The sequence below is a fragment of the Lemur catta genome, chromosome 3 (assembly GCF_020740605.2).
Source record: "Lemur catta isolate mLemCat1 chromosome 3, mLemCat1.pri, whole genome shotgun sequence".
Taxonomy (NCBI): Eukaryota; Metazoa; Chordata; class Mammalia; order Primates; family Lemuridae; genus Lemur; species Lemur catta.
In genome coordinates, this window is record NC_059130.1 from 105,903,421 (window position 1) to 105,930,687 (window position 27,267).

The following is a 27,267-nucleotide window of genomic DNA, read 5'->3' on the forward strand; positions in this document are numbered from 1 at the left end:
GTAAATAGGATAAATAAACGTGGTGTGTTCCCACAGTGGACTCTACAGCAACGAGAATGAATCCTCTGGGAAAGAGAATGAATTCACACACAATATGGCTGAGGCTCTCGAGCATGAAGTTGACAGAAGGGAGCCGGTCATACAGAGAATACTCACTGCAGGATTCCGTTTATACAAAGTCCAAAACCAAGGAAAATTAATCTATGGTGTTACAGGTCAGGATAATGTTTACCCTCAGGTGGTAGTGACTGGGAGAGGTCCAGTGTATGTGAATTCAAGCTGACTACTTAAGATGAGCACAATTCTTGTAAGTATTATACTAATATTTTGATGACAAGTGAAAAATGTTAAATAATGAGCAGTTATGGAGGAGAAGGGAAGAGAAAGAAGACCAAGCAGCCTAAGTGAGGGCTGACCCGGGTGGGGTGAAGTGGCCACAACCACACACCTAGGGTGCAGGGGCAGAGGCAGGGGGCAGAAGTCAAGAGACTTTAAGAATGGGGTGGTCTGATGTTCAACTTGAGGCTGTTTGCAATGCTTCAGAGTAAACCCATCTGGTCCTCACTCCCACCCCCAGCAAATCCACAGCACAGGGCATACACACTGCCTTGGGTGAATGGGCGTTGTGGAAACCAAGGAAGGATCTGAATTTTATGTCTGGGCCAATGTTGTACAGAACAGAAAACTGCACACATGGGGCAGCAAGAAAAACTATAAACCTAGGAGCTTAGGAGTGCCTGGGAATATGCAGGAATCTGGGGGAAGGCTCTGGACCTGTGCTGGCATTCGAGTGTAGCTGTTAAGAGTGATACCTGCAAAGCCAGAAGGCCAGATTGGAAACCTAGATCTGCTACCTATCTACTAGCTATGTGACTGCATCTGTAAAATGGAGAAAGAAATAGTAGCCTACCACATAGGGTTGTCATGGGAATTATATGCAATAATATATGAAAAGCATTCAGAATAGTGCTTGACATCTATTAAGTGCTTAGTGTTAGTTTGACATTATAGAACACTGCATCCAGCAGCAACAGAATGTACTTTTTTCCAATTACACATGGAACATTTACCAAAATTTAACCAAATGCTGGGCCATAAAGCAAGGAGCAAATTTCAAAAGACTAAATTTAGAGTAATACTCTACAGAGTAGAGTAATACTCCAACTACAGTGGACTTAAGCTAGAAATCAACAACAAGAAGATAATTATAAAAGTCTCAATTGCTTAGAAATTAAGCAAGATAATTCTAAATAATTTTTGAGTCAAAGAAGAAATTATAACAGAAATCAAAAAATGTTTTGAATTGAATGATAATGAAGATAGGATGTATCAAAACTTGTGTGCAGGTAAAGCAGGACTTAAGAGGGAAATGTATAGCTTTAAATGCATATATTAGAAATGAAGAATGGCTCAAATTAATGATCTAAGAAGCTTCCATCTCAAAAAGCTAAAAGAACAGCAAATCAAATCCAAAGAAAGTATAAAAAAAGGAACAAAAGAATAGAAAATAAATATGCAATAAAGAAAATCAGCTAAGCCAACAGTTGGCTCTTTGAAAAGATTAATAAAATGTATACATTCCTAGCAAGAGTGAACAAGAAAACACAATACACAAATTACCAATATCAAGAATGAAAAGGTGATTTTACTATAGATCATACACATATTAAATAAATATAATGAAATAATATTTATAAACAACTTTATGTCACGAAATTTAACAATTTAGGTGAAATGAACAAATTTCTTAAAAAACACAGTCCATCAAAACTGATACAAGAATAGAAAATCTGAATAGTCCAATATCTGTTTTAAAAATTGAAACTGTTATTCAAAACCTTGCCACAGAGAAAACTCCAGGCCCAAATGGCTTCACCACTGAATTCTTCCAAACACTTAAGAAAGGAAATACCAAAGTCTTCCAGAGAATAAATATTAGCTATCATTACTGTGTTGTTATACAGTTGTTTTAATCCTAAGCAAAAAAAAAAAAATTCCCTATATAAATTTCAGCCTTAGATATAGGGTGTCTATAGGAGGCACTCAGGGCCAGGGGAATCGGGGTTGGGACTCTTACCATCCTCATCTGTCTGGAAGGTGACCTCCTTGCCCTCCTTGCGCCCCTCAGGGTTAGTGAGGACGAGCCGCACGTGAACATTCCGATAGGGCAGCAGGTTCCTGATGGTGTAGCGGCTGGCACCCTGCTCCGTCTTCACACACTCCCGGATGGTCTGGTTGTGGCTGCTACCCGGGGTGTAGTGATAGCACAGGGACACGGTGTAAGTGTGGCAACGCGTCACGTTGTAGCCCAGCGGTTCCCACTGCAGGGTCAGCTGGCGGGCCTGGATCTCGGCAAAGGCCAGGCCTTTGGGGGCCCTCATGGGCTCTGGGGAATCCAGGAAGCAGAGAGAAGGTGGCAGAGGCAGTGGGAAGAGAAGAGGAACAGAGAGAGAGAGCATCAGTCAGCTACCTGGAATCATCCCTTCTTTCCCCCAAGAGCTCAAGAGACCCCTAGAACATTGAACAGGGAGTAAAAGTATGTCCTCTGGTGTCAGGCAGGCTGCATCTGAAGCCAGGCTCTCCCACTTGCAGCTGGCAACTACTGGTTTAATCACTTCACTTCTCTGAGCCTTGGTTTTTTCAACTGCCAAATGGAAAAATAATAGGCTTTACCTGACAGGGTCATTATGAGGTGTAAGGCAATACGTGCAAAGCATGCTGACAATGGCTAATACACAATGAGCCCTCACAAACGGTAGCTATAATTATTTTTAACAGCACAGTTCATCTCCCAATTTAAGATCATCCTGGACTACATAAGGCCCAATCTGAATCAACCTGTTGCTATATTTTTCTTAATTTATTAATGCCAAGCTTGTTCTGAAACAACTTACAGTAATACATATGATACAATAATATATGGAAATCAGGATGATGGGGGCAATGCAAGTCAAATAGTTACATAAGCCAGAGAATGCATGCCATTAGGTCCTATGTGGGAGACTAAAGGCTCAAATTCAGTGGTGGGTTCCCTGGCTGCCAAAGCAAAAGGGGAAATACAATCTGTTATGTAATGATAATAGTAATAATGGCAGTTAACATTTCTTGGGGACTTTGGATGTGCCAGGCATTGTCCTAGTGCCTTTAAAAATGCTTTACCTCATTTAATCCTTGCTGTAATCCAAGGAGACAAATGCTAGTATTAGCCCTGTCATACAGATGTGGAAACAAAAGCACAAAGAGATTAAGTAACTTGCCCACAGTTACATACACAGTAAGTGGTGAAGGATCAACCTGGACGGGCTGGCTCCGGAATCCATGCTCTTAACCACAACTCCCCGCCTCCCTCTGAGGAATTCACTGTCAAAAAAAAATCACACCAGGCCACAGCGGCCTGGTGGCTCACGCCTATAATCCTAGCACTCTGGGAGGCCCAGGAGGAAGATCACTTGAGCTCAGGAGTTCAAGACCAGCTTGAGCAAGAGTGAGACCCCTGTCTCTACTAAAAATAGAAAAATTAGCCAGCCATGGTGACAAGAGCCTATAGTCCCAGCTACTCAAGAGGCTGAGGCAGGAGGATCACTCGAGCCCAGGAGTTGGAGGTTACTGTGAGCTAAGCTGACACCACAGCACTCTAGCCCAGGGAACAGAGTGAGATTCTGTCTCCAAAAATAAATAAATAAACAAACAAACAAATAAAAATAAAATAAAATCACACCAATGCCTCAGGAGAGAGATGGCTACCCCAACGGGAGGGAGGAGCATGTTGTTACACTTTACGGGCTCTTGATGACTTTGTGGGCCAGAAAGCCACCCCCATTTTTTAAGTAAAGAAAGCAAAGCTTCTGAAGTGAAGCCAGGATGGAGCCCGGGGATGAGCCCTCAGCCCTGCCTCTGCCCTGACCAGCTGTGTGATCTTACACAATCTCCCGGTCTCAATTTCCACACCTGGGAAATGAGGGAAGAAGCCAAGATTACTTCTGATGATCCTTCTCTCTCTTGCACCCCGATTCTCTGAAATGCAGCTACTCCCAAGTCCCTGTAAAGTGTCCCCAGTCAGAGGACCCCAGGATTTTTTAATGAACAAGTGAGAAAGTACTGCTGCAAAGCCTCTTAAGATGATTAGGTATGATCCTAATACCATTTTTAACATGATTAATTTTCTCAGAATCTCCCTTATAAAGAAGACACAAAGGGAAATATCAGCCCAGGCTGCTCCGAACTTGGGAGTTCACAGGTGACAGTTTTAGACACTGGCCCCAAATACAGCACAATACAAGTTTCTGTTTCCACCCAGGAGCCTCCCTTTCTTCTCTGGACTACAGGCAAGCGATGTCTCCGGTCATATATCACGCTATCAGAGAGACTTCAGCGCCCGCTGGGAACAAGGCCCACCTCCTGACTGCTCCCTTCCCCGCCACAAGCAGGGCCCCCCCAAGTCCCATCCCACACAGACACTGAAGGCCTGGCAGCCACTGCTCACCGCAACCTGAGGGCTGCGGGCTACAAGCCCAGTCACCACACTGATGTTTTCTCCCCTATTCCTGGCTCACAGGGATTTTCCTAATTTTTTTAAATGTAGTTTTGTTTTAAGCCATCATTCCTATGTATTTGGAGATCAGGGGAGATTTAGTGTGCACTCACTCACCATCTCACTCAGAGGTCCTCTCTCCACCCTCCAACTCTCTGGCTGTGGTCCTGGCTACCCTGTGTGTATTGTCCCAGGGCATCTATGGCAGCCAAGGTCCCCTGTCTTATTTAAACTAGTGAGAGTGGGTCTCAGCTCTGTTCATACCATCCCCACCCCCTGGAATGCAGCCCTGCATTCCTTTCCATCCCTCCAGGCTTGGCAGAAGCACTCTGCTTCCTCACTCTCTTGCAGCATTTACAGGATGGCCAGAAAAGTTCAGTGTAACTGGGGACACAGACTGGGTGGAGACTATGGCACACAGGACAGTAGGTGCCCCATCCAAAAGGAGCAGCTACTCCTGAGCTCTAGGCGATTGTTGCCACATAGGACTATAGGCTCAGGGTTGCCAGATCCTCCCATTTTTCAAGAGAAGCCAAAAATTCAGATTTTTCTATGAAATCTCCAGATTTGTGAGTACTAGAAACCTACTCAAGTTTCTTAAAACCACCTTGCAGGGCCAGACACCATGGTTCATGCCTGTAATCCCAGCACTTTGGGAGGCCAAGGCAGGAAGATCGCTTGAGCCCAAGAGTTCGAGACCAGCATAAGCAACATAGTGAGACCCTGTCTCTACAAAAAATACCAAAATTAGCCAAGCACGGTGGCGAGCGCCTACAGTCCCAGCTACCAGGGAGGCTGAGCCAGGAGGATAGCTTGAGCCCAGGAGTTTGAGGCTGCAGTGAGCTACGATTGGGGTACTGCACTCCAGTTTGAGTGATAGAGCCAGATGTCATCTCAAAAAAACAAAAAACAAAACAAACAAACAAAAATACCCACCACCTTGCAGGGCCCAAGATAGCAACTCCTGACTTGGAGGATGAAACTCCCAACTTCATACTTGGGCATCTCATTCTCCAATAGCTGCACTACCTCCCATCTACATAGCTAGATTGAAGGGTCTTTGATAAGAAGGCCCACTTCTCTTCTCTCCCTCCCTACCCTGATCAAATCTGGGCAGATCCAGGGAGCTCAAATAGTTTGTTGACTACAGACTGATACGTTGATTGAGGAGTGTGAATGCATGAGTCTTTCTGTTTCCAAAAACCATCTGGCACCCAGACATTCTCTTCAGCTGCCAGCACATACTGACAAAACAGAACTTGGGGACCTCAAAGCCCCATCCTTCTAAATTCCATAGGGCTCCAGGCCATTCAGAGATCAGAGGTCAAAGTGCACATTAAAATAAGAAGTGTAACAACTAACACCTGTTAAATGAGGCCAATATGCGTTAATTTTTATAAGGCTAATGAGGATGCAATAACCCTGAAGAGTTTGGCCTTTTCTTGCAGAAGGAGCTCTGGACTGGTCCTGGGGTCTAGTGGACACAGATTCACATCCTATCTGCAACCCTCGTTAGTTCTGTGACTTCAGGCAAGTTACTCAACCCCCTTCCAATGCTGATATCAGGTTCCTCCTCTAAAAAATGGAGACAGTATCACCTACTTTGAGGAGCAGGTGTGAGAATTACATGAGGTGATGTAAATCAAATTGCCCAGCCTCTGGTAATTAATAAACAAACACATGTGCACTAACATGAGATGCCGGCAGCAGTACCAATTAGTACAATCATTTTTTAGAGCAATATATGTCAAAGCCCTTTCTTCAACCACTTCTATTTTCCCAAAGAAATAACTCAAGGGGGAAGGGGAGAACCACAGCACTGAGTTTTTCAATGTAGTATTATTCATAAGGATAGGGATCTGGAGTGAAATAGTCCTGCAATGCGGGGACATTCCATGGACTTCTACAGTCAATAAACATAATTATAAACAGCATAACATGTGTAACAACACCAGGCAAAGGAAGCAGCATACGAATGCTTTCTACATCCCAATGACAAGGGTGTAAAACGTGTACTGCAGGCATATGGGCAGAGATGCAAAGAAGACAGAAAAATTAAAACAGCTGCTGGGCTAGGATGGTAAGATTTAGAGTGATTATTTTTAAAAACGCCTCCTCCTGATGCTACACTATTGTTTTTACAGTAAATAATATAGTGGAGGGGAGTTTCACGATATGGTGGATTTGACAACACAGCTGAGCAACAGCAAAACATCTCCCGACCAAGGCACCGAAGCAGGGGGGGCCACAATGCCAACAAAGAGGAACGTGTAATTAAGAGGGGTGGGAGGAGGTGTCGCATCATGTCTGCCTGGCCTCTGCCCCAGCTTCCATCCTGGCCAGCCTGCAAAGTGTTTAGCAGTGCCTAGCACAAAGCGGGCATTCAGCCCGTGATGGCGCCAGCTGCCGTCATGTTGTCATTCTCGTGAAAAACACTGGGTTAGAAATCAGGACATTCAAACTTTGGTTCAGGCTCTGCTATGGACTCACTGTATAGATTTGGGCAAGTGACTGAATCTTTAAATCTCAGTTTACTCATCTGTAAAATGGGAATAATCAACAGCTATCACCATGAAACCTGGGTTCTCAATACACTGTGTGATCACAGGCAAGTCCCTTCCTCTCTCTGGGTTTCAGTTTCCGTATCTGAAATTTAAGGGAGTGCAATAGATTTTCAATGGACCCTGAGGTCTGATTCCTTTTATTCCTTTATTCCAAGTGTAAGAAAACCAGAACTGCCTTTGCAAAGTTAAAAATACCCTGATAATGACAGTTGTCTTTTACTGAGTGCTTACTATGTGTTAAGCACTATATTTCACATGCAATTGCCTGTGTTTAACCCAAAACGCTGAAGGGCCCAAGATTCAGGCTTCACAACTCCTCTCTCTTCCATCTACGGTTGTCCCCTAAAAATCGAAGGACTAAATCAGGAGTTCTCGACCTCAGCACTATTGACATTTTGAACTAGAACTAGATAATTATCTGTTGTTGGGGGCTGTCTGTGCATTGCAGGATGTTTAGCCACGTCCCTGGCCTCTACTCCTTAGATGCCATTAGCACCCCACTGCCACCACCCAGTTATGACAACCAATATGTCTCCAGACACTGCCAAATGTCTCCTGGGAGACAAAATCGCCCCTAGTTGAGAACCGCTAGCATAAAAGATCTCATCCAGTCTCAGGGCTTTAAATACCAACTCTACCATCTCTACGCTGACAACTTTCAAATTTATATCCATAGCCTGAACCTCTTCCCTGAACTCCACACTCATATATCCATCTGCCTGATGGATATCTCCACTTGAACGTCTAATAGGTATCTCAAAGTCAACATTTCCAACACAGAACTCCTGATCTATGACACCCCGTCAAACCAGCTCCTACCGCAGTCTGCTCCTTCGCAGTAAATGACAACTCCATCCTTCCAGCTGCTCAAGCAAAACACCTCGGAGCCCTCCTTAACTTCTCTTTCCCTCCCTCTCATCACATACCCAATCCATCAGCAAATGCAGTCAGCTCTACCTTCAAAATACACCCAGAACCTGACCACTTCTCACCACAGCCACCCCTTCCACTCTGTTCCCAGCTGCCACCATCTCTCAGCTCCATCACTGCAGTGGCCTCCTCACTGGTCTCCCCCTGTGGCACCCCTGTCCTCCAAGTCTATTCTCCACAAAAGGGCCGGGGTGATACCTTTAAACAAAAGTAGATTATGCTCACTCCTATTCTCCAAACCCCACAATGATTCCCCAGCTCACACAGTGTCAAACAACTCTGAGACTTACATCCCAGCTCAACTTCAGCCTCCTCTCCTGCTACCTCCAGCTCCGTCACTAGCCCAGTGACACTTGTCTCCTTTGTGTTCCTCACACATGCCAAGCACACTCCAGCCTCAGGCCTTTGTACTGATTGCTCAGTCTGCCTGGAGCTGCCCCTTCCCCGGCAAGCCCCCCACCCAGCTCTCTGGATGGCTCAGTCCTCACCTCCAATATCACCTTCTTGGTTACAGCAGCAGTCCCCAATCTTTTTGGCACCAGGGACCAGTTTCAGGGAAGACAATATTTCCACAGACAGGGGCGTGGAGGAATGGTTTTAGGATGATTCAAGCACATTACATTTATTGTGCAGTCAAACCCCTCTGCTAATGATAATCCATATTTGCAGCCACTCCCCAGGGCCAGCAGCACCACCTCAGCTCCACCTCAGATCATCAGGCATCAGATTCTCATAAGGAGCCGCAACCTAGACCCCGCGCATGCACAGTTTCCAATGGGGTTCGTGCTCCTATGAGAATCTAATGCCACCGCTGATCTGACAGGAGGCGGAGCTTATGCCGTGAGGCGAGCGATGGGGAGCGGCAGTAAATATAGAGGAAGCTTCACTGGCTTGCCCACCGCTCACCTCCTGCTGTGCGGCCCAGTTCCTAACAGGCCACAGACCAGTACCAGTTGGCGACCGCAGGGTTAGAGGGTCCCTTGAGCCTTTTAAAAATAACAACCCTCCAAGTCCCACTCCCTGCTTTCGTCTTCTTCACAGCACTTATCACCATCTGACAAACTCTACAGTCATCTCTCACTGTACATGGGGGATTAGTTCCAGAACCCCTGCGTGTAACCAAATCTTGCAAACTCAAGTCCCACGGTAGGTCCTGTAGAATCCGCATATATGAAAAGTCAGTCCTCCATATACACGGGTTTCCCATCCTGTAAATACTGTATTTTTGATGTCCATCTGATTGAAAAACATCTACACATAACTGGAGCTGCTCCGTTCAAACCCATGTTGTTCAAGGGTCAACTGTATATTTCACTTGTTTACTTATTTATTACCTGTCTCCTCTTCCTCGAATGTGAGTTCCACATGGAGTTCCATGAGGAACTCTCAGCTGGTGACCTTTGTCTGTCTCAGTTACAGTCACATATCCCTAGCAACAACAATAGTACTACAATAGTAGCTGGCACATAATAGGAACTCAATAAATATTTGTTGAATGAATCTTCAAGTTAACCCTATATGGTAAATATGATTATTCTCATTTTATAAAACAAGAGGACTGAAGCTCAGAGAGGTTAAGTAACCTGACCCAGACCCCTTAGCTAGAAAGCAAGTCCCACTGAAACACTCTCACTCATCACCACAGGGTCTCCCAAAGTACAGCATTAAACTGGATTTTCGATGATTCACACATCAGCTTTTGAAAACACAAGAATATTGATTAGCAACAAATAAATAGACCCTTGATCTAAACCTCACACCTTACCCAAAACACATCACAAACTTAACTGTAAAACCACAACACTTTTAGGAAAAAAAACAGGAGAAAATGTGTGGGAGATAGGGGTAGACAAGGAGTTCTTAGACTTGATACCAAAAGCACAATTCATAAAAGAGAAATTTTATAAATTGAACCTCATCAATTTAACAATAGTTGTTCTGTGAAAGTCCATACAAAAAGGATGAAAAGACAAGCTACAAACTGGGAGAAAATATTTACAAACTGCACTTGCAACAAAGGACTGGTATCTAGAATGTACAAGGAACTCTCAAAACTCCACAGTAATAAAATGAAAATCCAATTAGGAAACAGTCAAAGATGTGGACAGACAACTCACCAAGAAGGATTTACAGCTGGCAAATAGCACATGAAAAGACATTCAACATCGCTAGGCATTAAAGAAAGGCAAATCAAGATCATAATGGGATATCACTACACATTTCCCAGAAAGTCTAAAATTAAAAAATAGCAACACCACCAAATGCTGGCAAGGATGAAGAAAACTGGATCACTCGTACATGGCTGGTGAGAATGCAAAACAATACAGCCAGCCACTCTGGCAGTTTCTGATAAAACTAAACATGCAATTACCATACAACTCATCAATTGCACCCTTGAGCATTTATCCCAGAAAAATGAAAACTTATGTTCCTGCAAAAACCTGTATGTGAATGTTCACAGAAGCTTTACTTGTAATAGCCAAAAACTGAAACCAGTCCAGATGCCCATCAACAAGCGAATGGTTAAACAAACTGTGGCATTTCCACACCATGGAATACTACTCAGCAATAAAGAGGAATGAACTATTGATATATACAACAATTTGAATAAGTCTCCAGGGAATTATGCTAGTAAAAAAAAAAGCCAATCCCAATGCCAAAGATAATTCAATGAGGAAAGCATAATCTTTTCAACAAATGGTGATGAGACAAGATATCCATAAGAAAAAAAATGAAGATGGGACCCTACCTCACACCATATACAAAAATTAACTCAAAGTGGATCTCAGATCTAACTGTAAGAGCTAAAACTACAAAACTGTTAGAAAAACATAGGGGTCAATCTTCATGACTTTGGATTAGGCAATGGTTTCTTGAGCATGACATCAAAAGCACAAACAACAAAAGAAAAAAAATAGGTAAACTGGGCTTCAAAATTGAAAACCTTTGTGCTTCAAAGGTTACTATCAAGAAAAGGAAAAGACAACCCACAGAATGGCAAAAAATATTTGCAACCACATCTGATAAAAGTCTAGTATCTAGAATATATAAAGAACTCTTACAACTCAATAATAAAAAGACAAATAACCCAACTTAAAAAATGCATTATTTTTAAGGATCTGAATAGACATTTCAACAAAGATACAGAGATGGCCAATAAGCACATGAAAAAATGCTCAACAGCATAAGTCATCAGGAAAAAACAAATCAAAATCACAATGAGATATCATTTCACACCCACTAAAATGGTTATAATCAGAAGACAGAGCTGGGCACAGTGGCTCACAAGTAATACCAGCTATTCAGGAGGCTAAGGTGGGAGGATTGCTTGAGACCAGTAGTTCAAGGCTGCAGTGAGCCATGATGGCACCACTGCATCCAGCCTAGGTGACAGAGTGAGACCCCCCCCATATCTAAAATATAAATAAATAATAAATAAATAAGATAAAGTGGATTTCTTTTTTAAAAAAATACATAAATGTTGACAAGGACATAAAGAAATTGGAACTCTCATACACTGCTGGTAGGAATGTAAAATGATACAGCTGCTTTAGAAAACAGTCCAGCAGTTCCTCAAAGGTTAAACACAGAATTACCATATGATATATATATGGTATATACCCAAGAGAATGAAAACATATGTTCACATGAACATTTGTACATGAATATTCATAGCAATACTGTTCATAGTAGCCAAAAAGTGTGAAAACCCAAATTTCCATCAACTGATGAAATATACCATATTTCATCAGTTGAGGAAAATAAAATATGGTGTATTTATACAATGGGATTTTGGGTAATAAAAAGGAATGGAACATTGATACATAATATAAAATGGATAAACCTTGAAAACATCATGCTAATTGGAAGAAGCCAGTCACAAAAGTACATATTGCATGATTCCATCTATATGAAATTTCCATAGAGGCAAATCGATAGAGGTAGAAAGTAGATTAGTGGTTGCCTGGGGCTACAGGTATGAGGCTGAAATGGGGGTGACTGCTACAGGGTACAAGGTTTCCTTTTGGGGTGACAAAAAGTTTCCAAAATTGATTGTTTTGATGGTTGCTTAACTCTTTGAATATAGTAGTCCCCCCTTATTCACAGGGGATTTATTCAAAGACCCCCAGTGGATGCCTGAAACCACAGATATTAATAGTACTAAACACTATATAAACAATGTTTTTTCCTATACATACATACCTATGATAAAGTTTAATTTATAAATTAGGCACAGTAAGAGACTAACAACTAGTAATAAAATATAAAAATTATAACAATATACTATAATAAAAGTTAGGTGAATGTGGTGTCTCTCTCTGTTTCAAAATATCTTAATGTAATTTACTCACCTATTTTTGGACCTTGGTTGACAATGGGTAACTAAAACCACAGAAAGACAAACCACAGACAAGGGGCTGCTACCGTATACTAAAGACCAATGCACTGTACACTTTAATGAATGAATTGTATGAGATGTGAATTATATTGCAATAAGGCTGTTACCAAAAAAAAAAGAAAGCCAATTCCAAAAGGTTATATATTCTATATACAACATTTTTGAAATGAACAAATTTTAAAAATGAAGGACAGATTAGTGATTACCATGGGTTGGGGGTGGAAGAAAACAGGGAGGTGAATGTGGTTATAAAAGGGCAACATGAAGAGTACTTAAAGTAATTGAACTGTTTGGTATTTTGATTACAGTGATGAATATACAAACCTACACATGTGATAAATTCTGTCTTGAAACAGCTTCTTACCGGTTTAGTGTGGTAGCCATTAGTTTAGAACTAACTAAATAGGCCGAAGAACTAAATACACACACACAAACGAGTACAAGTGAAACTGGAGAAGTGTAAGATCTGTGGATTGCATCAATAAATTGATTGTGATATTACACTATAGTTTTGCAAAATGTTACCATTGTAGGAAATAGGGTAAACGTATATAGGGAATCTCTCTGTATTTTTCTTACAACTGCATGGGAATCTACACTTATCTCAATAAAAATTCCATTAAAAAATTTCTACTCTAAACAAATAGAGTCTCCTCTGATGCAGGTGCACCATTGCTCCTAACAGCTGCTTTACCCTTTTTAACAAGGAAAAGCAGACCAGGCATAGTGGCTCACTCCTATAATTCCAGCACTTTGGGAGGTGGAAGGGGGAGGATTCCTTGAGACCAGGAGTTCAAAGACCAGCCTAAGCAACAGACAGGAGAATCCAGCTAGAATTTATAACACACTTTGATATGATGGAGTTTAGTTGTTTTATTTTATCTAGATGATATAACATTGAACTAAGAACACAGATCTGAAGCCAGCCAGTCAAGGGTTCCAATCCCATCTCAGACACTTATTAGCTGTGTGTTCTTGGGCCAGTCACCTAATATCTCTGTACCTCAGTCACCTCATCTGTAAAATGGGTATGACAAGAGTACCTACATCATGGTGCTGTTGTAAGTTTTCAATCAATCAATATGATGTGTGTGTATATGCATGTCTGACAAAGAAAGTATCAGCTATCATCTTTACCACAAGGGTTGAGGAAAAATCACAATGTTTTAGAAAGTTTTAGAAGCACAGATCTAGGCCATACCACCTCTTGGAATGTGCCCCTCTGCGCTTCGTTTTCCCTGAGTCCACACCCGGTGTCCGGCCCCAGGGACTGGGGCCAGGAGGTGGTGGCGGCACCCACCTGCGCACTTGGTGCGGCTGATGAGAGGTGGCCCGGGGCGGCCCGTGCCACCGTCTCCGGGGCGTGTGAGCAGCACGCTGATCTCGTACTCGGTGTCGGGGTCGAGGTGCCACAGCTTGTAGGTCTGCAGGCTGACGGCGTGCACCTCGGCCCACGGGCCGCGCGCCATGCGGTACTCAATCTCCTTGCGCACGATGGGCCCGTCGCCAATGATGGAGTTGGTGTTGAGCTGGATGATGAGGTAGGTGGGGCCGGCCCGCAGCAGCTGTGGGGGCGCGATGGGTGTGGGGGGCTCTGCGAGCGGATTGGGGAGAGGCAGAGCTGACCCACACTGCTGTGAGACCACAGCTCCCAACTCTTCATCCCACCAACGTCCCACTACCCCCAAATCGCCAAGAGCCCTCCCTGTCCTCCAGACCCCTCCTGCTGCTACCAAGCCCTGGACCAGACCCGCTCTCCCTCCTCCACTAAATCCCCAGGCCCTAAGGGGCACCCGTTTCCTAAGGCTGAACCTGCCCTCTCCCCTCAGCAGCCACCCTCCCCATCACACCCCTCCAGGTCCCCGGAGACATTGCCTGGCGGGGAGGACCGCAAGCACAGGGGCCAGACAGCCAGACCCTGCCTTGCCAGCCTCTCACCTTGACCCCGTACTCCAAGCCCCCACCAACCCTGCCCCCTCTGCAGGCCCCGCCCATTCGATCAGACCGGTTGGGGATGAGACACTGCCCCCTCCACAGGCCCTCCCGCGTCAGATCACCCTCCAGCCACACCCCGCCGCCCTCCACCCCTGCCAGAGTGCGGGTCTCCGCCCACCCCCGCGTCCTTGCACTGACCCTTGACGATGAGCTCGGCGAAGTTAGAGACACCCGCGCCGCGCGGGGCCTGGGACACACAGCGGTACAGGTCCTGCTCCGCGCGGCCCACGGCAGCCAGCGGGAAAGTGGCCAGGAAGCGCCGGTGGCTGATGTGCCGGACGCCGGCCGCGGGCACCAGCGCCCCGCTCTGCCGCTGAAGGGAGAGAGGGGTGACAATGTCAGGGGCGCCGCGGAGGAAGGAGTCCTCTCGCTCTGACCCGGGCCAAAGCTAGGGGTAATCGTCCGGGTGCGTTTAGCGACCCTCCTACACAGGGGGGATATGGGGTTCCTGGAGCCATGCGCTCTGCCCTGGGGTGATGGGGGACCTAAGAGGGCAGACTTAGCACCCCGCAAGGGAGCCAGGGCCCAGAAGAAGCTACCAACCCATCCTTGGCCAGGCCCCCACGCCCCTCACCTGCAGGAGGTAGCGCTCTGCCTCGGCTGCTCTGCCCGCCGCCATGCACTGGAACGAGGCGTTCTGGCCCGCATTGACCTCCACGTCGCCCAGGCGGGAGAAGTGCGGGGCCTTTGCTGCGGGAATAGAGCCACGGAGTGAGCTGGGCCTGCACCCCTTTAGACAGGGGCCTGGGCGGCCCGCACCCCTCACCCATGAGCCCGCGCGGTCAGCTGGGACTCACCGCAGGGGTAGCTGAGAAGCAGGATGTCATCTAGGCCCATGTAGCCCCTGCGGTCTGGGGAGATGAGGGCCTCAAACAGCACCTGGGGAAAGCGGGTGGGTCCTCGTCATACTGATATTCCTGCAGCCTTGCCTGGGAGGGCCCACAACAGCCCCCTTTCAGCTCAGCCCCAGCCCCAGCCCCAACCCCAACCCCAACCCCTTCCTCCTCAACCAGCAGAGTTCAGCTGACCCTACCAAGCTAGCTAGTTGGGAGTGGGGTGTCAGCACCCAGACTGAACAAGGTCAAGGCCAGAGCTTTCATCCCAATCCTGGACAGTTACTTCAAGCAGCAAAACTCTTTTCCTAGCCAGGCAGGGTTTCCAGGTGGGCACTGTTCCAACTCACCCTTGACCCCAGCCATGGGCTTTTCCTATTAAAAATGACCTCTGAGGCTGAACCCAGACTGGCCCCAGACTGACCCCTGGCCTCAACCATAGATTGCCTCCTCATGCTGAACACAGACTAATTCTAACCTCAGCCACTCACCTGCTCTGACCTTAAGCCGTCATCCTCCTGCCCCCACCCCCAGGCGCAGGTTGACCACAGACTGAACCCAGCCAACCTGATATTCATTGGGCCAGAAGGTGCTGACAGCCAGCTCAGCCTGGTGCCACTGTCGGCCGTGGGATCCAGTCATATTCCAGACGGCACTGCCCAGGGGGCCCCCATTAACACGCACATAGACGCCCAGAGTGCCGGGGCTGTGCCCATCCCGGCTGTACAGGAAGTAGCTGAACTGCACACAGTGGGTGTCGTTCTCGCTCAGGCTCTGGAAGATGACATGGGCCCGCTGGCCTGGGGCATGCTGGGAAGTGTTGACCATCAAGTAGGAGCCTGGAAAGAGAGGAGGAAGAGGCAGCAGCTGAAGAGACCTTAGCAGAGGACCAGGTGGGCAGGAGAGGGGCAGAAACAAAGGACTCCAGGCATTCGGACCCACGGGGAGTCAGGGTTCCGAGCTCCGGTCCCAGGTCTAACTCACTGGGTGAGTCCCTTCACTTCCCAGCACCAGTTTCCCAAAGGAGAGGGTTGGAGCAGCAAAAACCACACAACCCTGACTTTGTCAAAACCCTTGATGGCTCCTTACCACCTACAGGTCACAGTCCAAGCTCATGCCCTGCCTGAGCACAGCCTCCCCCATCTTCTGAGCCATCCTTGGAGGTAAGGACTAGGTCAGTCATCTCCAGAGTCAAGAGCCTGGCACATGACAAGCCCTCAAAGGCCACCTCTTCCAAAGCCCTCCCTCCACATCCCACCATGGGCTTCTCCCCTGGCCCATGGACGTTACCAGAGTGTGTGTCTGTGTCCCACCAGCCTGTGATGCCTCAGGGCTCCACTGTGTCAGAGAAGGGACTCTGAACCCAAGCTGAATGAATATGTAGAACAGAGATTGAATGAAACGATTCTAACTTCCCTTCTAGCCCCCAGCTCTGAGTGTAAATTCCTGGGATACCGATTGTCTTGACTTGCAACCTGGAGAAAGGCAGCCTGTCCCATCCCCAGAGATCCAGGTTGTATAGGGGGGAGTAGGAGAGGACTGGGTGCCTCAGGACCTGGCTGGGGGATTACAACTTCCCTCTGGGGGGAGAAGGCCCCAGCAGCTGCCAAAGAGACAACTGCAGCCACCCAGCACTGCCTCCTCCCGGGCTTGGCCGACAGCCAAAGCAAGCTCATTGAGATCCCTGCTGCAGGAGGGCTCCCCAGGGAATCTGCTGGAAGGAATCTCATTCATCTCTGTGAGCCAGAAGCCTGTGAGCCCGCCCTGGATCAGTCCTGACAGGGTAGCAGTAAACAAAACTCAGGTCCCTGTCCCCACTCAGGAAGGGGCACATCCCAACCCCCAACACACTCCATCTTGGCCCATTCCTGCTTCCTCTCTCCTCTCCCTGTGAGCAGCTGTGTGAGCCTTCCTCCCCCTTCCAATCTGACACTTTGTTCTGCCTCCTCCTGCTGCTCCCTCTGCCTCTCTCCTCTCTCCTCACATCCCTCCCCTTCTCTTCCATTTCCTCCCTTTGTCCCTGTCACTCTCCTGCTCTCCTCTTTCTTGCTCTCTGTCTGAGTGTGAATCTCCCTCCACCCCCAACTCCCTTCCCTAGAACATGAGCACAGGAGGGCAGAGACTGTCCATCTGGCTCACCACCACATCCCCAGGATCTATCACGAGGCCCACGCTGATTACTGTATTTCCCTCTCCCCTTTCTCACTGGGGATGTCTCTGCTTGTGTGTGAGAGAAAGAGAGGCAGAGCCCACACAGGGTGGTTGGGACTGTAAGAGGTGAATTAAAATCAGCTGTCTTATACCTGAGTGCCAACCGTGTATCATGCCAAGGCTGGGCCCTGGGCATATGGAGAGGCCCACACAGGGCCCCTGCCATGGTGGGCACCTTGACAAATCTTTCTCAGACAAGTCAAACTGTGATACCCACCAGTACTGAGGTCTAACCAGGATCTGAGAGCCCTGCAGAGGCAGAGACAAATGCTCCAGGAAGGGCACAGTGTGAGCAAACGCACAGAAGGAGAGGCAGGGAAGGTGGGGGAGTTTGCAGAGGCCACCTGTGCCAGGCTGTGAAGGGCTCCTCTCCTGATGGCTTCAGGTCCTGGCCCCCCACTGAGAACCTCTGCTGCCCCTCACCCTCGCCCTTGACAGCAGATGCAATCTCAGCTATGCTGGGCAGTGAAGGCCCTGGGCTACTACCGTGAGAGGGCAAAGGGGAGGCGTCCTTAGGCCGTCCAGTGCTGGGGTTCACCCATTTGGTTCCCACACTATCTGTGTCCTCTGACACAGTCCTTATCAGTGATAAAGTTGGTAATTTGGCCTTCATCTGTCTTATCTTTTTCTTAATTCCCAGTTGATTCTGCACCTAGCAAAGAGGAGTTCTAGTAACTTAAGCCTTCTCAGATACCCCCAACAATCGCAGCTAAACACTGATCCCCTACACGCCACCCTCTGCACTTTATAGGCATTATCTAACAACCCTGCGAAATGGATTATTGTTCTCCCCACTTTACAGTTAAGTGTGAACTAAAATAAAATCTTAAGCCCCCAGCTGACTGAATGGACCCCCTCTTGGCCAACGGGACCCCAGAAATACCCTAAAGCTGAGTTTCCGGCCATGAGAAGGGAGGTCAGACATGACTCGTTATGCGTCCCTCCCTTCTTGGACATGTCCTTTGTGACTCATTAATGGGCCTAAGGCTATGCAAGACAAAGCTTAAACCACTTGAGTCTGGGTATATGTCCTGTATATGTCCAGTGGCTTGTCTCTGATTAACAGACTTCCTTGTCTTAACTTAAAACATTCCAAGCCTTTAGACAAAGCTTCATTTCTTTAATCAATCACAAACCAAGGAATCTTTAAACCCACCTATAACCTGTAATGTCCTACTGCAAGATGTCCTGCCTCTTCAGGCCAAACCAAGATACGCTTTCCATGTATTGATTTATAACTTTATGTGTAATTCCTGTCTTCCTGAAATGTATAAAACCAAACTATAACCCAGCCACAGTGAGACCACTTGCTCAAGGCTTCTTGAGCATGGCACAAATTATTTTACAGAGTTTGGGTTCTTTTCTGTTGACATAAGACAAAGGGGACTCAGGGAAGCTAAGTGACTTGCTCAAAGTCACACAGCTGGTAAAGTGACAGAGACAGTATTTAAGCCCAGGTCTACATGACTTTGGGGTGAGTGCTCTACGGGCCATCATTAGAGCAAGAGGCCAATACTAGAATCCATGTAATTAGTCTCCTGACTCCCAGTCCAGTGCTCAGGATGCCAGAAGTGCCCCATCCTGAAATAGGGCAGAGCAAGGTGGAAGTTGGGAAGGATCTGGGACTTCCAGGAAGAAGAGGGCAGAGGAAGGAAGGTTTTATACCCACCTAGCCCTAGGGTTACTGCTCTTTCAGCATCTTCAAGTCCTGGGGAGACTAGGTTCAAAAGCTGTCCAGGAGAAGAGAGGCTTTGAAGAGAGCGGTCCAAAGGTGGTGGATTTAGGAAGACCTGGTAGGAGTGGGGTGGGTCCTGAGCTAAGCCGTAAGGGGAGCAATGGGAAGTCAGTTTTAGCTCACAGCTGTAAGGGCCTTTGATTACTTGAACCTGCACCCAATTTACAAGTGAAACTACCTGACATGCACAATTAGACAGTGTCCAGAGTGCTCCACATCCAGTGTCATGTGTGTCATTGCAGATGCAAAACGAGATGAGGCCCAGAGAGGTTAAGTAATGTGCCCAAGGTCACACAGCAGATGGGTAGAGATGCCCCTAGAAGGAGACAAAGGGGGAAGGGTAATGAAGAGTAGGCTCACCATGGGGCAGGTCCGCAGGGGCCCGGGTGCCAGGGTGGATCCGCACTTGCTCCCATTGGAAGTCATCGTACTGGGCCTGGCTGTACTCGCAGGGCACTGCTGGGTCACTTGTCTCCTCGAAGGTGCAGCCAGCTGTGAGGGCATGGCCTGGTTAGCCCAGGCTAGGGCAGGGCTGCTGGCCAGGACAGCTCCTGGAAGGTAGCCCCCACTCTCCCCTCCTTGTGCCCAGGCCCGCCCTCCCTCTCCCTCTCTGCCCCCTTCCTCTAACAAAACTCTCCCTCCCCTACCCTCTGTCCTCCCAAGTTCCTCCCACACTGTCCCCTCCCTATACCAAGACATCCCCACACTGCCCACTCCCCCATTACTTCGTAGGATGCCCCACTGCTCAACCACCCATCAAAGACCCTCCTCAATAAAAACTAGTTACAATTGCTACATCATTGGAATTTCACAAAAACCCATGAGATCAGGACTAGAATTATCCCTATAATTCTAGTCCTGATCTCATGGTTAGAATTAACCTTAACCCTAACCCTAACTAAGGCCCAAAGAGATTGAGTGACTTCCTTAGCGTCGCACAGCTCACTAGTGATGGAGGCGGGGTTTGAACCAAGATCTCCTGACTATACTACTCACTGTTCTGCCACCTGCCCCTGCATCTTCACATAGAGGACAGACAGAGGGCGCTGGGCCTGGCAGGATCATGAATGCCTTAAGCCAGCCTGACAGTATCCCCTTAAAAATAACAACAATTGCCACCAATCATCTCATGCTTACAACAAGACTGGCATGATGCTAAATGGTGTAAGTGCAAAGTCTCGTGTAGGCCTCACATTCTGAGCCTGGTACCACTGTTATTCCTACCTGACAGATGTCAACAGGATTCAGTCATTGCCCAATGTCAGCCAACTTAGGTCCCTGCCTACAAGAGTGTGACATGCAAAGGCACAGTCACATGTGGACTAGGCACATGGATGACTAGAGAATGCAAATTCCTACGATTTGCAACAAATATTAACAGTTTAATGAGAAAGAGAGGGAAGAAGTAAGGAGTGAAATAGATGTGAGTCTTGTGGTTGGTAATGAGGTCCATGTATCTTAACTCATCAAAGCCCTGGGTTGGCCCCTAACAAACCTGAGAACACCATTGGTTCAGGAAGGAAATGCAAACTGGGCCCCTGCCCCACTCCCAAACCTGAGTGTTTGGAGTTCCACTGGGAGTAGTAAGAAGCATCTGAGACCCTGGAAAATGCCCGAGCAAGCGGCAAGGAAGCAAGCGCTAATCATGCCAGGTCCCATTCTGGGTGCCTTCTAGCCACTGGTACTTCTCCCCACTTCACAGATGAGGTGACTCAGGCTCTGAAGGGGGAAGGGACCCGTCCACAGTGCCACATGGTAGATCAGTGAGCAGGCTTTGGCATCAGACAGAATTGGGATCAAATCTTGACTCTGTAATTTTCCAACCCTTTTGACTGTGGGCAGCTCCCTTCTCTTTCTGAGCCTCAGTTTCCCCACGCACACATGGGGCTGTTGAGGATTCAATGCAATGGTCTACTTAGCACAATGCCTTGCAAACGTAAGCACTCAGGAAATAGCAGCTCTTAACATGTGCCACTTGAGAAAAAAGGCAGGATTTGAACCCAAGTCGGCCAATGCCAAAGTCCCTGCTTCCTACCAGAAAAACCTTTCATAGTAGAAGCAGCAAACCTGAGCTGCTTCCCAATCTCAAGAAGAGCGGGGAGGAGGACTAGACAGTAACTAGGAAGTGAGTGCCACATGCCAGACACAGTGCTAGGCATTTTCACATGCAATAAGTGACTTCACTTTCAGGAGGCTCTGTCCTGTTTCAGCTGTTGTGCAGATCACATGAAGTAGCACAAGGAAACAACACAGTCAGCGGAGCCAGGTGCAAAGGGGCTCACCACTGCTAGGGTCTCCCTCTCCTCTCCCCGGACTCCATCTGAGTGTGAAACAATGACAAGTGGGTGTGAAGCTGGCCCCAAGCGGATGAAATGAAGTACAAGAAGACTCTTTCCAGAGCTGGGGCAGGGCTTTGCCTGAGCTCTTTGACTCTTTGTTTGAAAAGCCCTGGTCAGCATCATGCCCTATGGCCTGTGGGAGGTGGGTTTTAACCCCATCTGGGCTGGAAGGGCCACAGGGCAGCACAGAGAGAGGACATGGCTAGTAGGGACAGTGAGGGAGGACTTCCTGGAGGAGGCGGACAGCTGACTTCAGCCTGAGCTGGGCCTGCCCCCAAGGGTCTTAGCCAAGGCCTCCCTGAGGCAGAGGAATTGCCAGAAGGGAAGCTCAGGATCTAGAGCCCTGACGAGGGCTCAGGCCCTTCCTGTTCCTTCACTAGTAACAATGCAGCTGCCCCCAATGTCTCACCCGTGGCCCTGGGGTGAGCCTGGGAGTGCCAGCGCATGGCTTCCTCATGTCCATCCTGAGTCAGGCCACATGACCTGCCAGGACTCCCAGATCAACTGACCTAGTCAGAGTGACACCCAGACCAAAGTTTCTGCTCAGAGTGAACCCCAGACCATCCCACCTCAGCCAGAGTAGCCCCCAAACTGACTGACTCAAGTTGCTGAACCCCAAACAGACTGACCTCAGCCAGACTGGCTCCCAGCTGACTGTCCCTGGCCAGAGTGGCCCCAACCTCACATAGATAAGCCCTAGGTCATCTGACTTCAGCCAGAATGACCACCAGATTGACTGACTGAGCCCAAATTGGCTGACCCTGGCCAGAGTGACCCCTGACCTATGCCAAATGCCCTACAACTGACCCCAGCCAGGGTGACCTCTTGGGCTGACTGACCCCATCCAGAGTGACTCCTTAACCAGAAAGACTCCATCTCCCTGATCCACGTCCATCTCTAGGCCAGGCCCAGTTCTAGCTATGGCCCTTAGTGGGTAACATGTCTGGGGCCAGGCTCCCCAAGGAGAGCCCAGGTCACCCGGGATGGGAACAGCCAGCTCTCCCCGGTGCTAGGAAAAGCCCCCATCACCCCCAGCCTGGGCAGCTCAGGAGCCAAGAGCCCCAGAACCAAGGCCCATTTTCCACTAAGAAACCCAATTCCTGGGGAGGCTACTAGCCCAATGGAAAAAAGACTAAATCAGAGTTCAGAACCGCAGCAGGGAATCCCTCTGGACTCATCCACACAGACATGGGCACAGACATGTACACACATACATCAACACCACCGCAAGGCAGCCTCCAGCTACCACCACGACCACCTGTGCTGGTGAATCCTCATAGCAACTCAGAAAACAGGCACTATTATTATTCCTTTTTTATAGTTAGAAACGGGCTCAGATACAGTTGCTTGCCCAAGGCCACACAGCTACAACTTACAAAAGCTCAGACTTAAACCACCCATCTTTATCAAACAAAATAAGGTCCTGATATTCTGTTGGCCACATGTGTTAATTCAGCTTCGTTCACAGGACATTTGCTCCCTGACAGTATAAAGCAGGTCCCAGGCTGGCATTATTAGAGGCATGAGGATGACTAAGATCCCACTCTGCTTCCAGGGACCTCCAGGTCTGAGTGAGAGTGAGGGGATGAGACAAAGCAGAGAAGGGTCAAGGCCACCGGAAGGGGTCCAGGGGAGGGAGTGGGAGGAGGGCAGAGGCTTCCTAGAGGAGGCTGCATCTGAGCAGAGCCTGGAAGGACAGGTGTCACTCTGGCCAGGAGAGATAGGCGGCTGGGCACTCGAGGCAAAAGGCCCAGCAGAGCAAAGGGAGCCAGTGAGTAAACAGTTTGTCAGAGCACAGAGAGGAGCCGAACTGGCTGAACCCCTGGCAAATGGGCCTGGAGGGAGGGAGGGAGGTTTAGGCCAGATCATGGAGGCCCTTAAACACCAGAGTGAGCAGTTCGGCCTTATTTTGAACTGGGAAGCCATAGTAGGTGCTTGAGCAGGAAAGTGCCTGGATTCAGATGAGGTAAGTGACACAACCTGTAAGCCATGAGTAGGGCAGGTGGCTTCTCCAGAGAGCACAACAAGATCAGGAGGAGGGAGCCTGAGACCCAGCCACCATGGGGTCCACAGTCCAGTGTCAGGAACTGGTGAGGAAAAGGGCCTCAAGTCCCCAAACTGGATGCAAACAGCACACACTCCAGTAACACTCAGATGCACCACACACACACACACACACACACAGACACACACACACCTCCACACTCAAATGTTCACACACACAAACTTCTCGTACTTCCTTTCCTGCCCCACCCCCACTTAGTCCAAGCCTTGGGGACACAATCTCAGGCTGGGAACAGGGAGAAGACCAGGCCTCTCCTGGGGCACCTCATCTCTGGGGAGGCCTCCCTGAGAGGGTGGGCTGAATCCAGCCAGGACCCCCATGAGCTCCCCCACCTCAGCTCAAACTGGCCTAGCTACATTCCTCAGCTAATCTCCCCAATCTGGCAGACGGTTGCCTGAGCAACCGTCAGCCACAATTTGGGAAGGCAGCGGGATGGTTTAGCCACATCCAGTTGGGCTGAAGATGGGGTGATATAAGGGGCAGAGCTGGAGGAGTAGGGGGAGTCTCCTGGTGCATGGGTCTCCACGCCTCCACGTGCATGTTTCCACAGGCAGCTGTGCCTGTGTGGGCGCACCCAAGTGTGTGTACATGGCTGTGAAAGTGACAGGTACCTGGTACCATCGAGCACTCAGCTGGGAGGCAGGGGACCTGCACCATACTCCTACTGAGGCCCCAAGTCCCTCTGTGCCTTGCCCTCTCCCAACCCCTGCTTCCTCACCTATGAAATGAGAATGGGCATCTCTGAGGTTGCTCCCACCTCTGCAATTCTGATTGCAGACTGCAGCATGCATCACACGCAGATGCACAACACACACACTGAGCCCCACACTCAAATGTTCACACAACTACTCCCTTTCCCCGGGCTAGTCCAAGCCTTGGGGACACAATCTTGGTTGGGCACCCCATCTCTGGGGTGGCCTCCCAGAGAGGGTGGGTTTAATCAAGCCAGGACCCCTGCAGGTGCCCCCAGTCCCTAGTATGAGTGTGTATATGATCAAGAATAATCTGAGGAAAGAGACAGACTCCATGGGGGAGAGGAATATGAGAGGGAGCATGCGTGCCTGAAAGCGGGGGTCTTCCAGGCAGGCCCTGTGAAGTTGTAGGTGTGCTACACTTACAAGCAAAGGCACAAGGCCATTTTCAATGGTGAGCATGTGTCTAAGGAGGAGGTGGGTGTGTGTGGTGCGGTAGAGGGGAGTTGTGCATATGTGTGTGTGTGAGCCCCACAAGCATTGTGCACCAGACTTTCCTGACACCACACTGTGCCCACTGTGGCTGCAGCTGCCACCAGTGTTTTCTGAGGACCCCAGGTAAATAGAGCCTGTTTCAATGGCAGATTTTTGTGCTCTTTGGTTTGTCAATAAAATATCTGGTTCCCAAGGATGATTCAGGAGAAACAAAACTTCTCCCAACAGATTGCAAATTTAGGGGCTGGGATCTCACCCAACGCCAAGTACAGCCCTAACCGTGGCCTGGGGAACCCAAATACAACCCAAACAACAACACTGGTCTATTTCATCTTCCAAAGCTGTACCCCTATTCTAGGTAGCCCAACCCAACCCTGGAACCAACACTGGCCTCAGCCCTGGAAATTCTTGCCTAACCCAGCCCTGTCCCCAATGCTCCATCCCAACTACAGCTCCATCGCAGGACTAACTCCCACCTCCTCCCTGCCTGAGGTCAGGACTGCCTCTCATGCCTTTCAACCCCACCTGTAAGCTCTGTGCCTGACCAATAGTTGCCAGACGATTGACCCCACGATTTCAGCTAGTCTGACTCCAACGAACTCCACCCAGTTCCAGGACTGACTCCAGCCCAGGGGCCTGGCCCAGCCCACCTTGCTGCTCTCCTTGCCCAGTCAACACATCCAGACCTAGGCCAGGGTTTCCAGAGCTGCCCATAGAGCCCTGAAGAACTCATGAACAACTAATTATGGTCAAGGTTGGGAGCAATATGCCATCTTCTAATCACCCAGGGGGTCAGCATGGCTGCAACCAGGGAGATCACCTAGGGCTGGGCCACAAGAAGAGAAAGCTGAGCTGGCGCCACCCACAAAAGCCAACACAGAGCCCAGCAATGTCAACATCCTGCCATCTCCACTGAGGACAGAAGGAAGCCAAATGTACAAGGGGATCTTACCCCAGACCCGCTCCCCATCTCCCTGATCAACATGCACTGCAAATCCCAGTGTTAGCAGTGGGGCTGCCATATTGCCAGTACAAGGGGAAGGCACAGACCAAGGCTGGATGCCAGACAGGCAAAGGGCTGAATGGGGGGCTGTGCTGTGCAGAGAGACAGCGGGCAGAGTTCACCATTCCCCTGCAGCGCAGATGCCCTGTGTGATAGGAACCCACAGTGCAGAGCAGAGGGGCATGAGGCTGTGCACAAACCCATGCAGTGCAGAGATCTGTACTTCATAAAGACACATGGAGAGAGAAGGCTGTGTAGTGCTGCAGTGTGGCATGTTGACTGTGTGGTGCAGCAGCTTTCCTCTGTGCAGAGACAGAATGCAGTTATACAACGCAGAGGGGCAGAGCACATAGTATGCACAGACCCCTACAGACATCGGGTACTGCATGGCAGAACTGGTCAGGGCCATGATGCAGTGTGAGGTGCCACAGCCATCACGGGCATATCCCAGAGCAGCATGAGGCACACCACACCACTGCGGTGCATCCAGTGATACACTGGGGCTCAGTGCTACACAACAGGTGTATGAAGGAATGCTAAGGTGGTTAAGTTCAAGCCTTACTAGTTCTTCTTCTCCAGTCACTAGCACAGGGCCTTGCACATAGTAGGAGCTCCATGCATTCCCATGGGAAGGGTGTGTCCAGTGTAGGCACGCAGAACAGTACAGAGAGACAGGGAAGAGAAGGATGCAGTGCAGTGCAGGAGAAACTGGTGGGTACAGCAACCCAGTCCAGAATACAAGCCCAATACAGTCCCAAGGAGCAGAGTAGGTGCAGACTCGAGGGCAAGAGTAGGAAGTGGCACAAAAACGGAGTGTAGTGAAGATGCCATGTGGAACAGTAGATACCATGCAAGGGCCTTGAGTCCCAAAATCCAGTAGCATGCACACAACCCGACAGCAAACAAGTGCACTGCAAGGTAGAGGCTTTTGGCAGTAACCCTGTGCAGTGCACAAATCCAATGCCAGGTACTGTGCAGTGGTGATGCTCGCAAAAACCCAAACCAGTCCCAAAGCCCAACAAAGTGGTCCTAAGCTGCACTGTAGGTATAGACTCCCTGAGCCGTGTGCAATGTGGGGCAGAGGTGCATTGCAGGGAGGGCACTTGATGCAAAGATGTTGCTCACCTGGGGCTGCCAACAGAAACCTGCGAGAAAACACCAGCCAAGACACCTCGCTGGTAATACAGCGAAAGGCTGAGGTAGCACAGGGGCAGTGTTACAGCAGCAGTGGTGCAGTGTAAGGGCTGGGCCAGAAGGCACATATCCAGTGCAGAGCAGTGAAATAGTGGGACAGAAGTGCCACGGGAAGCAAAGGTGCACTGTGTTAGTACAATGCAACAGCAGAATGAAGAGGGGGCAGTGTCCAGAAACTCAGGAAAGTTCGTATGCCGGATGCCGTACAGATGCCCATGCAATAATGCAGCACATTACAGAGCTGGCACGTGATACACAGATGCAATGTTGTGGTACCATGC

At 48.7% G+C, this 27,267-nt stretch overlaps 1 protein-coding gene across 2 annotated transcripts in view; it reads right to left on the minus strand.

Annotated features, from left to right (window-relative positions):
- The window catches only part of PTPRU (protein tyrosine phosphatase receptor type U), a 74,440-nt gene that overhangs the window by 44,112 nt on the left and 3,061 nt on the right, over nt 1-27,267 (minus strand). For both annotated transcript variants that reach the window (XM_045545728.1, XM_045545727.1), the window contains exons 2-8: nt 19,559-19,690; nt 15,820-16,091; nt 15,217-15,298; nt 14,994-15,109; nt 14,558-14,732; nt 13,725-14,018; nt 2,078-2,386 (exon numbers count right to left, since the gene is read on the minus strand). In XM_045545728.1, the coding sequence (XP_045401684.1) occupies nt 2,078-2,386; nt 13,725-14,018; nt 14,558-14,732; nt 14,994-15,109; nt 15,217-15,298; nt 15,820-16,091; nt 19,559-19,690 (1,380 nt within the window). The remainder of the gene's footprint in view (nt 1-2,077; nt 2,387-13,724; nt 14,019-14,557; nt 14,733-14,993; nt 15,110-15,216; nt 15,299-15,819; nt 16,092-19,558; nt 19,691-27,267) is intronic.